Source organism: Paroedura picta, chromosome 13 (genome assembly GCF_049243985.1).
Source record: "Paroedura picta isolate Pp20150507F chromosome 13, Ppicta_v3.0, whole genome shotgun sequence".
NCBI classification, from domain to species: Eukaryota; Metazoa; Chordata; class Lepidosauria; order Squamata; family Gekkonidae; genus Paroedura; species Paroedura picta.
In genome coordinates this window covers 13,735,340-13,753,188 of record NC_135381.1, presented here as the reverse complement: position 1 = coordinate 13,753,188, position 17,849 = coordinate 13,735,340, and the positions used below count along the sequence as shown (strand labels likewise).

Here is a 17,849-nt window from a genome sequence, read left to right as displayed (position 1 = left end):
CAAGTTGCTAAATGGATCACTGGATCCTCCTGCCAAGGAAAGAAAGGACTAATTGAGAAAGGAAATGGTGGCAGCCTAATGAGTGAAAAGAAAGAGGAGAGAAAGCCTGACTCAAGGGGAAGCTCTCATCTTCCACAGGTCTCTGCTCCGGGAGTCTAAGACTTTTTAAAGCTATTTTAAGTCTCTAGGCCATCAGTACCTCTAGTGGAAATGAATCCTACGCGTTAAAAATGTCAGTCTTGAAGCTTGAATGTACTGCCAATCAATTTGACTGAATGCCTCCTGGTTCTGCTTTGGGGGAAGGGAGTGAAATGCTGCAAAGTGTAGTTCCAAATGGTATCAGAACTTCATTCAATTGATATATATTTAATGGAAAAAAAACAACACCTTGCCTGTTTTTTGAACCAACAAGCCTGCGTGATACTTTCACTTCCTGCAGGGAAACCCTTGGCTCTACCAGTTGGCTCTTTTCTGGTCCTTCTCTAGCTTTGCTACATCCTTGAGGAGAACAGTACAAAACACAGCCTCCTCCTCCTCCCCTTAATCACGTACATTCTGACAGGGAACAATTCATTCTGCATGTCACTATATGAAGCCACAGGAAGTCTTGAGATGCAGAGGGTGTGGGAAGCAAGAATCCCTAAAGTCAGGGCCTCGGGGGAAACCAGCAGGAAAGGAACCGAGACTCCGCATAAACAAGAAGTGGGCATTTGTAATGTATTTATTTTAAGCACTTTAAGCTGCTTTTCAGGTAAGATCAATGCTACCTGACACCTTGCAGAACTAAAGTCTGACCTGGGCATGTTTATAATTCTGCTTGGACAAGGAAGACCAATGGAAGGAGAGTCACCAGGTGCCCAGAGGAGACGTGACCATCTTCACAAACATTTCAAACTGCAGCGCTGAGTGGCTACCACAAGGGGCGCTGGATGGCTCCAGAAAGTTCCCCATTCTACTCCCAGCGAAGCCCTGGGACCACAGATGCCTGCACAGATACGGCTCCCTGAATTAAGCCTCTCTCAGGACTGCTTAAGCAATTCCGGCTGCAGCAATTTAGCAGCATCCGCCAAGATGAAAGCAGCCACAGGAGGCTGAAATTGGAGCAGGGAGTTTCAAGGGATGCCAGATGCAATTAGTCAAATTGGAAATGGGCTGGGACTTGCAAGGACGGGGTGTCCTGTATCCAAGAACGGAGTGGAGGAATCCGGCAGCGAAGATGCATTTCCAGGTGAACAGCGCCCCCTAATGGAATCTACAAGTATATTGTTCATTTCTGCATTGAATGCTGGATGACTGTAATGTGCACTATTACGCAGACGCAAAAGGCAAAGCTCCAACAACCTGTGGCTGTGGAACGCCGCAACAGCAAGCTGGTGGGCCATCCAAAATAGTAGCACCTCTGGCCCTTAATTGAAAGGCAAAAACCAAACAAACCCCACAGCTGGGAGGGAGGTGCTGGGGAAGGGTTATCCAGCCCGTACTTACGATCAGAAAGTGCTTTTGGCCCTCATGTAAAGCCTGCCCAATTTCATCATTTCTGGGCAGTCATTTGATGACTTAGAATGGCATCATTCTGCACTTTCGCCTTGTCATTCTTGTACAAAGAAAACCACGCTGCACATTCATGCAATGCTGGACTGTACGGCTTCTTCAGGCTCATTTATGTGGGAGGTGCAATGTACAGCCGCAGCCAGGAACGTAATTTATGCTCTGCAATATTCTTAACAATAGTTAATAAAGCGTGCGCACGCACACTCCGCTACAATCACAAAATGCTACCCTTTTTTTTCCAGTGGGAGCAGAGGACATGCATGACTTTGTGCTCTGCACCAAGATCCTATTATCCTGGCTAAAGGATACGAACATGAAAGCACACCGAAGACAGCATCTCCCATGCCTTGCAAACCCTGGCAAGCAACATTAAACCCATGATATAACCAGGAAGTCACCACACAGCGCTTAAGCCAAAACAGGCGGAAGCAGACTTATTTGAAAGTCATTTGAGTCTAATTCCCCACAACCCTCTCTCTCTATGTCAACATTTTTGTGGCTGGCGAAGAGAGCTGAGCTGTCCCACTGCCATTTATTACAAATGTTTTGCAGCAAGGGCCGGGTGTGAAAAGGTGTGGAAAAACTCACATATCTGGGCTGTAGGAACAGGCTTTATTATGGTTCGAGCTGGGAGCTTCCCAATGTAAATGGTCCTGGCCTGTATGGAAGAGCACAGATCCACATAACAGAGGCAATGTTGTCGACATTACAGCCAGCTCTACAGCTCTTGCTGACCTAGTCTAGATAGCGATGTTTCCCGATTAGACTCAAGTCTTGGCATGGCCCATGGAGGAGTAAACGTGTCAAATAATATTAGGTAGGAGAGACCCCTGGGAAAGAAGATCAGCCTTAGCCAAGACAATATTGCAGTTGACCATAAACTTGCCTCGACCAGGGTCAAACCTGACTCCACACGCATTGCAGCATTAGAGACAATTGTGGGGAGCTGCAGAAGATTTCTCAAAAATTTGGTTGGGACTCTCTCCAGGCCAGGGGTAGTCAAACTGCGGCCCTCCAGATGTCCATGGACTACAATTCCCAGGAGCCCCCTGCCAGCAAATGCTGGCAGGGGGCTCCTGGGAATTGTAGTCCATGGACATCTGGAGGGCTGCAGTTTGACTACCCCTGCTCCAGGCGAATTGTATTGGCGGTGATTGTCAGTGGAGCTCCATATAACATTTGCACCAGGGCCTTCGTTTTGAATATTTTAAGAGCTGCTGGGAATTTATCCCATATTGTTGCCAAATATGCAAGATTAGCAATTAAACGTAGAAGTGCCTGGCTAAATAGGTATAAGAGTTAGGACGGATTTATTGAACACATTATTTTGGAACTTTTAATCCATCTTATATAGTGTTTGACTGTTTTGTATTTTGTACTAGTTGTTGACCGAAATAAAGGTATCTATCTATCTTGGCATGGCCATCTTCCCACACCTGCCTCCAGATTTCTCTGCACAGCTGCCATTTTCTGGACGCCTTTCTTCCCTCAGACTAATAGCTTTTCTTGCAGCCAGCAAATGATTTTTGGCAGCCTCTTCTGCAAGATGCCTTAAAATTTCCCAGCCAGTGGCACCTAGAACATGCTGATAACACTGGCTCCTAATCCTGCAGATACTCATTCAAGAGCAGCTTTGGCAGCCGCCTCTTCCTATCAACGCTGAGCCCTTCGTGCACCCATCCATCGAGGCCTTATGTAAGCACTTCCTCTGCAAAACTATGTGGAAATCCCTTTTCTAAATGACACAGCTGGTAATGTTTTGCTCCCGGGAATGTATGAGTTACTTGGGTCTGTAAGTTCCACATCTCTGCATTCTCCTCATACCAGTGGTGAAAGATCATGTCTCGGGTGCAGGTGGGTCTGGAATGACCAGTTTCCTGGGGCACGGTGCCTAATGAAAGCCTTCCCTGGAAGCGCACGGAACCTACATGGCGCAGCTCCACCCTTGGCGGCCTTTCCGTGCCGCCATCGCACTTACATGCAATGTGGGAAAATGAGCTTTCAAGCACCCCTGTCTTGCTACTTAAGCATTGCATTTAGGGGTAACCTCTGACCCCAAATCTGGCTGCTCACCCCCAAGAGCACTTTGCAATATCTGGCTTGGCTCACGCGCACCTGAAGAGGTTAAAAAGAAAATTTCAAGCTGATGCTCAGCAAAAAAAGGCTGATGACACTTCAGTAATTGTTTCCTGTCAAGCCAGCCAGGCAGCATTGCAACAGGGATGTTCAGAAACACACAAGGCATGTGCTGCCTCCGGAGGCGCTGCAGTATCTTCTGGAAGAGCGTTTCGCACCAGACTGAGCATGGGGCTTGGGATCTGCATCTGGATCCACAGATCCAAATTAGCTGTGTGGGAATATAGTGATCAAGGTTGCAAACTGGGGAATGGGAGTGCTAATTCACTCACTTGAAGCACCAGGAAGGAAAAAGACTAGCAAACTAAAGGCAACTGTCTTGGAGTTTAAAATGGAGAAGCCCAATAAAAAGAAACAGCTAGAAGGGGAAAGACTCAGACTGTCTTTCCATAGCATTTCAACCCTGCTCTGTATCAGGCCCTCTGTGGTGCCTTTTTGCAGCTAAAAATTACATGCCTGGGGATCTGAACATGGATTTGCAGTGTCACGCGTCAGTCCGGAAGGGCAAGATGACAAAAAATTTGACATGGCCCCTTATAGACTGAGACAAATGCCACATCATGATGGAGAGATCACTCTCTTAAAAAAAAAATTGAAATGCAACCACTGACGGCTGCCAGTTTGTTAGGACCAGTGACAGTGGGGAGAGGGCTTTAGAAAGATTCCCGCATTTCCCCCCTTAGAAGGCCAAGAGTCACTGTCGCTGAGAAAATGACGCAAACAGTCCCACTACTGCATTCCGTGAGACTGCAATCAGAACACGCTCGGAACAAGGAATAACACTTCCAGCAGCTGGAAAACTGATACGATGATGTTTTCCTAGCCCATCCCAAACTCACCAGGAAAACCTTTGGTGTTACATAAGATAATTAGAATGCTTGTTATATGAATGCCTGTGGGGCACAGAACAGGTAACTCACCTTTTGCCTTTCTGTACCCGGGACAGGTCCACAGAATCTTTGCTGAAAACATCAAATTCATCATTCTGGAAAATATTGCCTCGTGCAGTGACTAGAGGGGTTGGATCTTGTTTCAACGGCCTGGGGAAAACAGGTCAAAAGATCAGTATCTTGTCTCGACCCGGGCCAGGGCCTTCTCAGTCCTGGCCCCAACCTGGCAGAATGAGCTCCTGGAACATCTGAGGGCCCTGACAGAGCTGTCCCAAGTTCTGCAGGGCCTGTAAAACGGAGCTCTTCCACCATGTCTTTGGTTGAGGCCGGGGTACCACCATGCGATCCTCCCATCCTATGACAATTGGCTGATAATAGGGGTGGAGGGGGGGATTATGCCATATTCTTGTAGTTTTATGTTTTTAAGGGGATTGCTTTTATTGGAGTTTTTATCTGTTTTATGTAACGAGTCTACAGAAAGTGGCAGGGTAGAAATTGAATATATAAATAAATAAAATTTAAAAACCCAAGAAATCCTCGCGTTCTAACCTGGGATTGAATTCCATGTGACACCAAGGGTTCTAGGACCAGAATTCCAATTTTAGGATTATTATTATTTATGATTACTTATTTGATTTCTTACTCACCGCTCTCAAAAATGACTTGCGGCAGGTTACAAGAAGAATAGAATCCCGAAAAAACCAAATCCTACCTTCTTCCGGCAACGAGAAAAATAAAACCCTTTCCTCCACCTCCCGTGTTCCCCCCACCACCAGTGGCTCAGGGCCCCAGTCCCAGGGATGCCGATGGTTCTTGGTTGAGGATTTTAAGAAAGAAAGCTAATGGAAGCCTTTCCTCCCTGAATTGTTTTCCCAACTGAAAATTGCATCCACTCTTCCCAGAAACAAGAAACTGGTCTCCAGGACAGGAAGGATATAGAAACTCTGGGGAACAGGGGGAAGACTCTTATTCCCTTAAAAAAAAATGTGTCAGATTCCCCAGACCCCCAAGGCAGACAACAATACCGTAATTTAAAATGTCCAAAATCACCTTGTGTGCATGTTCCTTCTTCGCCCCCAATCAAATGTCTGCATAAAAAGGATGGGGTTCCATGGCCATTGTCCCCCCCAAGTATACAAGCCATTCAAGCATTTGATTTTGGGATGCTAAAAAGGCCGTTAAAAGGCAAAGAACCTGTTTCAGCCCCACCTTGGCATGGCACGGTCCAGCTTCTTCAGGGATGCCACTAGTTTGTCTTCGAGAATGTTGTTGATCACCTGTTCGACATCGTAGTTGTACTCTTCCAGGCAGGCCAGGACAAAGCCCTCTCCAAGGTCAGATAACAAATCTTTCACTTGGGAGATCAGAGAATCCAGCTCCACCCCAGAGACCCTGGCTGCGGGCATCGCGGCTGCTCCAGCACACTAGGCATGTCAAGAACAACAGGCAACGTGTTACTCCAGGAGGATCACAATGCTTAAAAAGAAGCAGGATGCCGGGGGGGGGGGGACAGCAACAACAGGGTGAGGAACATCACAGAACAAACAGCAGATAAAACAAACACTCAGAAAGCCACTAAATTCACCACGGACCCATTCGTCAAAGAGACCGAGTCCTTCTGGTTCAGGACCACAGAAAAAGACTAAGGGCAAAGAAGGCTTCCCAAGGGAAGGCCAGGATTACCTTTTCCTAGGAAACCCTCGCTATGATAAGCTGCCCTGCTCTGGAAGCAGTTCCATGACCCACCCTGTGTGATCAGTACCCCTCAGGTAAAGAAATATGGGTCTTTTGCAGACCAGCCCTTTTCCAAAGCAGCAGTAGAGCCAAATGATCTGACTGTGGGACAAGATAAAAACTGTACGCTAGAAAAGCAAGATTCAAGTGGGTAGCCCTGTTGGTCTGAAGTAGCAGAACAAAATCAGAGTCCAGGAGCACCTTGAAGACCAACAAAGATTTGTTCCAGGCGTGAGCTTCCGAGTGCAAGCACTCTTCCTCAGACTATGAGCTACCGTCATGACAGTGGGAATATAAAGCAAAAGTTAATTCTGTTAAATTAGTAAACTGTGTCACAACATCCAAATACAGCCATATGATAATTCTTTGCTAACAGCCAGTCAGCCAACCAGTCCCCTTGAATTCAATTTGGATGTTGTATTTGCTTATATGAAGTTTGTTTGAAACACTAATAATTTGTCCCTTGACAAAGCCAGCAGGCGAAATGCATTGGGACTTATATGAAGTAAGAATTAAAAACAACTGAAACTGAAGAGAGACAACTCTGTTTGGATTTATTATTGCCGTATTGGTGTCCCAGTGCATCTGTACTATTTCATATTTGTTTCTTCACTGGAACCGACCCCTCTCAGTTCATTTTTGCTTCTGCATATTTGGGGATGAAGTAGGAGCAAGCAGAGGCAGCATCTGTAAGATGCAAACAGCCAGTGCCCTGAGGCTTCAAGTCTTCCCTTTGGAAGGACAGGGAGAGGCAGAGAGCAAAGCAAAGAGCTGATCAAGCTGTCTAGGCTCCAGAAGGCCTATTGCTTTGCACAAGGGTGCAGGGGCTCCAGAAATAGAGCTCCTGCACAGCTGCTGGAAGGACTGCAGTTAGAGTTTGACTGCAGATAACTGTCCTGATTGCAGGGTGAGAGGGGGGGGGTTCTATTTGCAGCCCATGACGATCTTTGACAGCTACCCCATTTGAGCTGAAGAGCTTCTGGTGTGAAATTCAAGCAGGCCAGACTAATGCTCGTGAATGCATGCGTGAGCACCGTGACACACCAAGGCAGCTCATATTGCCACCCTCACCTTCGTGACTAAGGCAAGGTTAAGCGTACTCTGCGAACACACCTCTGCAGGATCTTCCATGAGCCTCTCCAAGCCCTCGTTGCTGCTGGGCGGCGTTGCTGAACTTCCAGCTGTTTCTGCTGGCATGGGTGGGCCTTTCGCCGTTTGTTTCCTCCTATCTACTCCCTCCCAGGCACCTTCCACAGCTTGCAGGATGTAAGTTGTCCGGGTTTCATCTCTACACACGTGTTAAGGGCATGCTGCTGGCTGAAACACATAGCAAACTCTACTGTCACCCATATCGCCGTTTGCACCCCAGCGAACAAAGGCCTTAAGCTGGTAGTTGAGCCAAAGCAGAAACAGAAAACTGGCCAAGCACAGACAAGAGATTGGGGCGATAGCCATCCTTAATAGGTTGTGGAAGCCTGCTAAAACCACAGAATTCGGGGAAGAACATAAGCAAAGATAAGAAACAGCTTTCACTTCCTGTTTATGTTAGAAGGCTGGTGTGTCACAATCTGATGCAGGCAGAGAAGCCTGTGCAGAGAAAGGCCATACAGCAGAAGGCTATCAATGAAGGGACAACTGAATCTCCAAAACGAGGAATCAAGATCACAGGGCTAACTACAGAGAAGGCCCTGTCTGTCTGTTCATCAACTCAGAATCTTGGCCAGAGAGGCCAGGTTACTGATCTCAAGCTAAGGGCAGATTTACATAGGTGTGGATGATTCTACAAATACCCAGGTCCAAGGTCAGTGAGGGCTTTAAAGGTCCTGACCTTCTTTCCAGCCTACGTGAGGCAGAGCCATCGTAGTAGTAGTAGAAGTAGTTGTAAGTAGTAGTAAAGGGGGGGGCGCGTAAGTAGGGCAAAGGCTGTGGGTTGTTATGTAACTTCCAGGGGTGTGGCAAGGAGGTGTGGCCAGCTGACATCACTTCCGGGGGTCCTTGAGGCCTATAAATTTATTTCAGGGGCTCCTCCACAGTTAAAAGGTTGGAAAAGGCTGCTCTGAATAGGAGTTGCTGGGCAGCAATGGCAAGGAAGGTATTGTGGTGGTGGGCTTCCCAGCAGGGGTAGTCAAAGCAGGGGTAGTCAAACTGCGGCCCTCCAGATGTCCATGGACTACAATTCCCAGGAGCCCCTGCCAGCGTTCGCTGGCAGGGGCTCATGGGAATTGTAGTCCATGGACATCTGGAGGGTTGCAATTTGACTACCCCTGAGTCTTAGAGCTTTACCACCTTTTCAGTGACCACAGATAGGGTCTTCGTTCCTTCCATGCCACATCTCTTGAATCAATTCCCCCAGGGGCTTCCTGGTCACATTCCTAGCATTCCATTTTGCCTTTTTTTATTCCAGTGCTTCGGATTACTTCATCCCTTTACTAATTTATTCTTTTCCCCATTACACTCGGCCGCTGGCTTGTTTTAGCCCCTTTGCAATTGCAGCCAGATTGATTATATTGCTTAAGGATTGCACTGACTGCTTCAGACTGGATTTTTGGAGGCAGGTGGGGCAGGGAGAAGAAACAAATGTTTTCAATAAGATAAATAATCCGGCTGGGATGTTGACTTCTGGTCCAGTCCAACAGGGCTGCTGTTACTTTTCTTTTAATGGCCAAGGATACAAACTGGAGGAAGCTTGCTGCAGGAGGCTTACATCATCTGCCACAGAAAACAACTCGTCATAGTCACGGAGAAACCTGCAAGAACAAAACACGGAAATGTACATACCAAAGGGCTTCAGCAACTGTGGCATGGCATTCAAGAAGTCTGGAGTTTTCCGGGAAAGCTGAAAAGGGTATGATCAAGCCATTATTGCCAGGGGTGTACACACTAGCTTCTTTTAGCAGCTTGGTACAGTGGTTAAGGGGGGCCGCTTCTCAGCTGGCAAGCCGGGTTTGATTCCCCGCTTCTCCACATGCAGCCAAGCAGGGTGAACTTGGGCTAGTCACAGTCCTGCTAGAGCTGTTCTCACAGAGCAGTCCTGTCAGAGCTCTCTCAGCTCAGCCTCACCTCCCTCACAGGGTATCTGTTGTGGAGAGAAGGAAGGAAGGTGATCAAAAGCCATTTTGAGACTCCTTCAGGTAGTCAAATAGAAGGTATAAAAACCAACCTCCTGTGGTCAGGTCTTACAGCAGCATTCTAAAGTGCAACACTGACCCATTGCTTTCTTTCCTTTTTTGCTGTTCTAGAGGGGACACAGGAAGTCCTTCCATAGGAACAAGCATGTGGTTTCCGGTTGCCTAATAGGAACACGGCAAGAATTCTTCTGGGTACTGGGGGAGAGCATCCTATTGTATCTACTTGCCTTGCAAAACTGGCTCAGGAGTTTAACTGGCTTCTGGTGGCAGACAAACACACAGTCACAATGCAATGCACTGAGTGACTATGTCGCATTGGGTCACTTCTTTAATTGCCGTGCCGTTCAAGCCTCTCAGATGCCATGAGAGCAGCACAGAGCAGCCTTTCTCAACTTTTTGACCATTGAGAAACACCTGAATCATTCTTCAGGTTTCGAGAAACCCCATAAGTGGTGCCATCATGCAGACTATGGTTGGGAAGCAGAGCTGTGGACACGCCCACCTGAGGCCTCTCCCCTTTCTCACCCCCTCCAGGCCCATAATTGGCCATTTTGGGAGGGGGTGGGTCGACATGACCATATATGCTCATATCACCTGATAAATGTTTTAAAATATCTAACAAATGAATTAACTCTCACTCATTTAGGAAACCCTTCCAGGGCCATCAGGAAATCCCAGGGTTTCATGAGGAAGCCTGGCACAGAGGATAGATTGGGATCATACAAATAAAAGATCCTACAAAGCAGGACTGGGGGACAGCAACAGCTTCCCGCCCCAAACCATTCCCCCTCAAAGTAACACAGGAAATAGGATTAAACAGTTCTGGATGCCCTTTGACAGCTTTTAAGAACACAATTTGAAAGCATGGAGAAAGGAGCAGTTCCCTCCGGTACAGTCAGTTCTACTGGACACACAGAAGCCAACACCTGGCATAAAATTTGTTGGTCTTAGTGGTGCCCCTGGACTCAAACTTTTTCTAGAGAGTGTGACTATTGGGTTCTTTTTTTTTTTTTTGCAAAACGCATTCCAAAACTCCTAGCAACCCTCCAGATGATTACAAGACCTTTCAAAAACAAACATCTGGATAAATGCATGTATTCTTCCACCCAAGGTCCACCCCCCCCCCCCCCCCAGTTCTCACCGCCTCTCCTGAAGCACCGAGGTGAAGATCTGCAGAAACTCTTCGATAAAGGGCTGAACATTATCATGGCTGTAATTAGGGGAGAAGGAAAACAGTAATCGCAATTTATAAAATTTCTGACCAAGCTTGTTAGTCCAAGGCAGCCTCTCTCATCCTTTTTACCGTTGAGAGACGCCAGATACATTCTTCAGGCTTTGAGAAACCCCAGAAGTGATGTCATCAGGCCACGCCTCCCAGCCGCGCCCCTGGAAGTCATTTTATGATCGGGAGCCCTCCCCTTTCCAACCCTTCCAGGCCCATTATTGTCCATTTTGTGTGTGTGTGTGTGTGTGGTGGGGGGGGTCAACATAACTATATATGGTACTATTACTGGATAATTTTTTAAATTTAAAAATATACTAAAAAAATCATTAATTCTCACTGGGACTTCCAGGTCTACCAAGAAACCGCAGAGGTTCACGAAAGCCTGGTCTAGGGACATTATGCATGTTCTGGGTGAAAAAAGATCCTGGGGTCAGAAATCCAAGCTGCTTGGTTGGCAGAATCCTAAATATTCATGAGAATTCTCCTTTCGAACAGCAAGTGTCAAAACGAAGCCAATTACTGCTAAAGCTCCAGTGAGCCATTTGACAAGGTGCCACAGGAGAATTCATCTTCAGGACAGACAAAGCAGCAGAGCGTTTGGAGGAGTTCGAAAAACTCATCAAATGCACGTATGTATTTGGCACGGGGGCAACACTGAAGAAATCGCAAAGTGATAGCCGTGTTGGCCTTTACGGTCAAGGCAGCACGAGTTTTTCAAGTGTAAATCTCAGTGGAAGGGAGAAAGGGAGGAACGATAACGTGGAAATGGTTACAAAATTATGATCCAATAAAATGTGTTAAACAGCCAATTAAAACGTTTAAAAAAATGGGTCCCATAGATCTATTAGCGATAAAGGAAGTGAGACTGGCCTCAACCTTTTCGACCTTGGCCCCAGTCTGGCGGAATGTGCTTCTGAGAGAGATCAGGGCCCAGAAGGACCTTAACCAGTTCTGCAGGGCCTGTAAGACAGAGCACTTCTTACAGCAGGGGTAGTCAAACTGCGGCCCTCCAGATGTCCATGGACTACAATTCCCAGGAGCCCCTGCCAGCATTCGCTGGCAGGGGCTCCTGGGAATTTTAGTCCACGGACATCTGGAGGACCGCAGTTTGACTACCCCTGTCTTACAGGCTTATGGTTGGGGTCTAAAATAACAATCACCAATGAACAGCTGGCCTTGCCACTGGGGAGACAGAAAGATCAGCCCCTGATACTAAAAAAAACCATCTGGGATTCCTGACCTGAGCAACTCAGAAAGGCAGGCGAGAGCCAGCTTGGTGTAGTGATTAAGAGCAGTGGCTTCTAATTTGGCAAGCCAGTTTTGATTCCCCCCAGCCAGCTGGGTGACCTTGTCACAGTCCTGATAGTGCTGTTCTCACAGAGCAGTAACATCAGGGCTCTCTCAGCCCTACCTACCTCACAGGGTGCCTCTGGTGAAGAGAGGAAGGGAAGGCAATTGTAAGCCGCTTTGAGACTCCTTCTGGTATAGAAAAGCGGCATATAAGAAGCAACTATTCTATTTTTATTTTTATTATTGTGATTGAGGAAACACACATCTCTGTTTCGATCAGGATGACATGTAGAGTTTATTTTATAAATTCTAATTCAGTAATTTCACACTCTTTGGTGTTTTTGTTTTGGTTCTTTTGGACAACAGCAATCTCGACAACAGCAATCTAGGAGATAAAAATGTTTCACCCCAGCTTCTAAATTTTGAGATTTATTATGTCCAATTTGTGTTCACTGATTCTCTCGCGAAGAGACTGATAAACCTTGCCAGGTGGCATTTCTTGCACTCTTCATATGCACAAAACATTCCTACCTTGCAAGGGAACTGACCAGCAAGGAAAAGTGTATCAGAATTTCAGAGTCTGAACCAGGAACCCTTTGAATGCAGGGCTGCAATCCAGCTCACTGAGTTTCCTGGAACTGCATGGGTACTGAAGCCTCAGAGAGCCCTTCAGGCACAGAAGGAAACAGGTGGATACAGCATCAGCCACTCCTTGTTTTTACAGATGCTCAGCTTGGCTAGTTCAGAGGCTTTGAAGAGACTGGATGGGCCAGGCTGAATAGGAATCGCCCGGTCCTTCCATTCTTGGGCTCAGTTTTCCCGCTTTTTACAATTTAGGATCCAGATTCAGTAACTGACAGAGCATGGGCCCTGGGCATTGCAAACCACTCATCCCAGATCTGGTTGCTCACAACCCTCGTCTGGCCAGCGAAACGTACCACGAGGCATATAGTGACATGCAAGTACCAAGCGAAATCACGTCCTCTCTGCCACAGAGAAAAACAGCAGAGGAGGGAAAAGGGTGATTTTACTTCATTATCCATCATGGCTTCCACTATCCATTCCGTTGCTCATTTTGCTTCTCAGGCTCGGCCAACCTTTAAGACCATATGCGGGCTGGATCCAGCATATCTTAAGGACCATCTATCTGAATATTTCCCCCGAAGTGCTTGTGATCCCCGGCCCCAAAGGAGTGTGTCTGGCCTTGATCAGGGCCAGGGCCTTTTGAGCCCTGGCCCCCACCTGGTGGAATGAGCTCCCAAGTGCGATCAGGGCCCTGTCAGAGCTCCAGCAGTTCCACGGGGCCTGTGAAAAGGAGCTCTTCCACTGAGATTTTGGTTGAGACCAGAGCAGATATAAACAAACAACTATGGGCTGCCTCCTTCATCCATACATACACACTCCCCTTTTCACCGTCCAGTGGGAACCGCCCTGACAAGTACTGGGTTGATTCATGACTACGGAAGGTTATTACTCCTCGTTTTATTGACTGTGTAGACTCATACTTTACAGTTTTATTTATGTATTTATGCTGCATTTTATTCATGCTGTTAGCTGTCACGAGATACGGAATGAGGGGCGGGATATAAATCAATTTTATTATTATTAATGAGAGGAGTTTTCAAGATACTGCTACTAATAAAATTCTGTTTATAGCCTGCCCTTCCCTGGGGCCTCAGGACGGGTAGCAACAATTTTAAAACAATAAAAAAAAGCTCAATAAAACATTATATTGTTAATATCCATAAAAGATCTCTTAATTCCATAACCGCCTCCTCCTTTTAGGGCAAGGATTGATATGGGCCTCAATTTCAGATTCTGTTGTAGACCTGGCTGGTGTTTTGAACAGGGTGGCCAGGATTTCGACATCGTTTTAGGCCTCAGCCATAAGCCTTGCTGTACAACTCGGTCTTGTAGGCCCTGTGGAACTGTCCAAGGTCCCTCAGGGCCCTGATCTCCCCAAGGAGAGCATCCCACCAGATTGGGGCTAGGGCTGAAAAGGCCCAACTCTAGTCGAGGCCAGTTTGATATCTTTGGGGCTGGGGATCTTGAGCAGATAATGTCCCTTTGGGGGAAGAGGTGGTCCTGTAGATCAGTGGTCCCCAACCTTTTTATCACTGAGGACCGATCAACGCTTGATAATTTTACTGAGGCCCGGGGGGTGGGGTAGTCTTTTGCCGAGGGACATCACTGCTGCCGCCTGAGCACCTGTTCCGCTTGCTTTCCCGCTGCCACCCCTGACTTCCCGCTGCCCGCTGGGGGGTGCTGCCAGCAGCAGCTGCACAGTGCCACGCAGTACCATGCCAAGGGGGAGCCCCAGCCATGGCAGCCGCTAGAGAGCACCAAAGGTGAGCCGGCGGCAGACTGGCAGGGCAGCCCTCGTATCAGCAGCTGGGGAGGAGGACGAGGAGGAGCCGTGGCCCGGTACCAACTGATCCACGGACTGGGCCCGGTCTCCAGACCGGGGGTTGGGGACCACTGCTGTAAATACAAGATGAATGACAGGATGCTTTAAGAAGGGGAAGGTAAGGAAATTGACCCTCCTTCAGCTCTTTTCATGAAGTCTTCCCCATGGATCCAATTCCACTGCCCCCTGTGTATGAAAGCTCCATTTATCTCTCATTTATTTGACTAAAACGTTTACACGCTGCCTTTCCACCAAAACAAGATCAGAGTAGCTTACAGAACCAGACAAATATCTAGTGGTTATGAGTGTTGAACTAGTATCTAGAAGATCCAGGTTGGAATCCCTACTGCTACCAAAGAAGCTTGCTGGGTGACACTGGGCCAGTCACCCTGTCTCAGCTTAACCTACCTCGCAAGGTTGTTGTGAGGATAAAACAGAGGATAGGAGAATGATGTAAACCACTTTGGGCTCCCTTCAAGGAGAAAAGAGAGATGTAAACGAATTAAATAAATTTGTGGCAGCAAATTAATTATACCTTGTGTGGAGTACTGCTTCCTTTTGTTTTCTCCTAGACCTTCTACCACTAAGAGAGCCAGTTTGGTGTAGTGGTTAGGAGTGCGGACTTCTAATCTGGCATGCCAGGTTCGATTCTGCGCTCCCCCACATGCAACCAGCTGGGTGACCTTGGGCTCGCCACGGCACTGATAAAACTGTTCTGACCGGGCAGTGATATCAGCGCTCTCTCAGCCTCACCCACCCCACAGGGTGTCTGTTGTGGGGAGAGGAATGGGAAGGCGACTGTAAGCCGCTTTGAGCCTCCTTCGGGTAGGGAAAAGCGGCATATAAGAACCAACTCTTCTTCTTCTTCTTCTTCTTCTTCTAAGCCTTGTGAGAAACGTACCTGCTTTCCAAAATAGGCTGAAGGCACAACTGGTTGACAATAATATGGAAAACTTCCACCATCTTCTTTCTAGAATGAGACAGCCTCGTCCACACATCCAGCATTAAGCTAGAAAGGGACAAGGACAACAACAGAGAGAAAATTGATTTATTTCCAACAAGGAAGACAAGGGAGCTGTCGGGTAGTAAAACACCAATTTGCATTGAGCAGGAAGAGAAAAACTATTTATCCGGGAGCAGCAGCAGGGAACCGGGGTTTGAATCTCAAGACTTTTGTGCCCATCCTAAAACTTTTGCTAATGTTATCAGATGCAGTTTGCCATCTACCCCCAGCAGATAACAGAATAGTGTTCTGGCATCTGCTTCTTTCAGTGGAGTCGCTGGCCTAGTTGCAAAGGCCACAAGAATGGTCTATGTGCTCAACAGAATGAAGCGCAAATGAGAAAGCATCATGGGCTATGCCATTCCACTGCAGGAAGTACATGCCTTTTTAAAAAAAATCTCCTACAAGAAGAAAGGCAAACCTGTTAAGGAGCAAACTGAGCTGTATCTAAGTACATTTTTACTCATGACTATCTCTTTTAACATATTACTTAGCATTTATGTAGCATTTTGACGGGTTCCATGTGTCTTGTCTTTTACAACGGATCTGTAAGTGAGGCTAGTCCATCATCAGCTTCTAGGGATGAGTTGAGAGGCTTGCTTAAGGCTGCTCCCACATGGAGGTTTTCCCCCAACTTGGCTGCCAAACTGCTCCTTTTTTAGCGTTCATATAGCAACATGCTGCCATGTTCTGTTTCCAAGTTTTCCCTGTCTTCAATATGCTGTTTCCTAAACCTGCTTTACTCCGATCTCTTAAGAAAGAATGCACCCTATTAAGTCACTGGTTTTCTTTTAGAAGATAAATTGGCATATATACTATTGTGCTGTAATCACCTACTGCCACTTGCCTTTCCAATTTGAATAGAGCCACTATAGGGCTATAGAACATGCATGAACAAAAACTAGAAAGGCCACTGGTCACCATGGTGACCATACCTGGGAGGCAATGTAGGTGTAAATGTGGAACTGCAAAGTCGGGCTGGGGGGGGGGGGAATGACAGAGGAATGTGGCAGAAAATTCCCACATTTAGAAGCTTCTGAGCTCAAAAAGCGTATGAATGCATTTGCAGGGGCAAGGAATGTTAACATAGAGAACCCTCATTATGTGGAAGCAGGCTTAGTGAGTTAATAGAGAAAAAAAACATATAAATGTCCAGTCAGACAGAAAGCTTATCAGATGAGCTTGGGCCAGCCAGTCTCTCTTGAATCTAACCTACCTTGCTTGGTTGTTGTAAAGATAAAAAGCTAATGACTCCCATCTAATCTACCCTGAGGATCGTGGAGGAGAGACAAGGTGAAAAAGGCGAGGGATATATGTTTTTAAGAAATAAATTGCAAGAAGAATATCAGTGACTTGAACCCATGTTGTGGACTAATAATGTGCTGAACGCATGCCTAGACATGTCTATGCACTTAACTGCAAGTGTAAAGATAGCTCAGAAAGGTACCTGCTGTCCTCATGTCTTCTCTTCTTAATTACAGACTCCAGCTCAGGTATCACCAGCTCATAAAACGAAGCAATCCTACAAAACACACGCAGTTAAATTTAACTATAAAAGGCTTTTTAAGAGATGCAAATCAGAGAGGAGACAAGAAGGGGGTAAAGGTCTAAAGTTGGCGATAGAGAGGAATCTAGAGGAGCCACAACTCAATAGCGGGTCACGAGATTTGAGAAGATAACCCCAATTGAGTCCCGACTTTCTCCAGAAAGAGTGTGAGAAAACCCAAGATCTAGGAATGCTGCTGTAATTGACAAGTTATTACAGCAGTGGTTCTCACTCTTCCTAATGCTGCGACCCTTTAATATAGTTCCTCATGTTGTGGTGACCCCCAAGCATAAAATTATGCAAGTGTTCTTTCACAGAGATTAAACTGAACCTGATCAATGGCATGAAGATTCATAGTTCATGATCGTATATAAATTGGGTTTTTTTACAGGTTTCTCAGTTCAGTTCTGCCTCTTGTCCCACCATGCTGATCTCGCTCTTTTCTGCTGCTCCAGACAAATGCTCTATCTTGATCTGCCCCACAAGGCTGTTGTGTGGATGGTGACCCTTTAGCCAAGCTGCTTGCCCTGCTGTGACCCCTGTGAAAGGGTTGTTCAACCCCCAAAGTGGTCCCAACCCCCCAGGTTGAGAACCACTGCATTAGATGGATCGAAGGCCTCAAATGGTATAATACAGCTTCACATGTGTCTTCATAGATTTCTGCAGCAGCAGCAGCAAACATCCTTTTACTATTGCACCCTTAGGAGTGTGGGACAAATTGTTTTAAAGTTGGAGCCAACATAATTGCTTTAAATGAGCTCAGATACTTTGATGTCTGAGGAAGAAAATCCCAATGGCAGCCCTTGCACACAGCAGAATTCTTGGGTCTCTGCTTTCATTGCAATGGAGCTTGCGCAGGAGAACTGTCTGTACTATGTCAACTAGGGTCAGATTCGTCCATCTCCTGCTCCCTCCGCCCCATGATTATGATACTGAAAT

The 17,849-nt window shown here is 46.8% G+C and overlaps 1 protein-coding gene across 5 annotated transcripts in view; it reads right to left on the bottom strand.

The window, feature by feature from the left end:
* The window catches only part of ASCC2 (activating signal cointegrator 1 complex subunit 2), a 42,893-nt gene that overhangs the window by 8,680 nt on the left and 16,364 nt on the right, over positions 1–17,849 (bottom strand). For all 5 annotated transcript variants that reach the window (XM_077307244.1, XM_077307248.1, XM_077307245.1 and 2 more), the window contains 7 exons: positions 16,812–16,886; positions 15,263–15,370; positions 10,581–10,649; positions 8,984–9,058; positions 7,425–7,599; positions 5,787–6,001; positions 4,608–4,727 (listed from right to left, as the gene is read on the bottom strand). In XM_077307244.1, the coding sequence (XP_077163359.1) occupies positions 4,608–4,727; positions 5,787–6,001; positions 7,425–7,599; positions 8,984–9,058; positions 10,581–10,649; positions 15,263–15,370; positions 16,812–16,886 (837 nt within the window). The remainder of the gene's footprint in view (positions 1–4,607; positions 4,728–5,786; positions 6,002–7,424; positions 7,600–8,983; positions 9,059–10,580; positions 10,650–15,262; positions 15,371–16,811; positions 16,887–17,849) is intronic.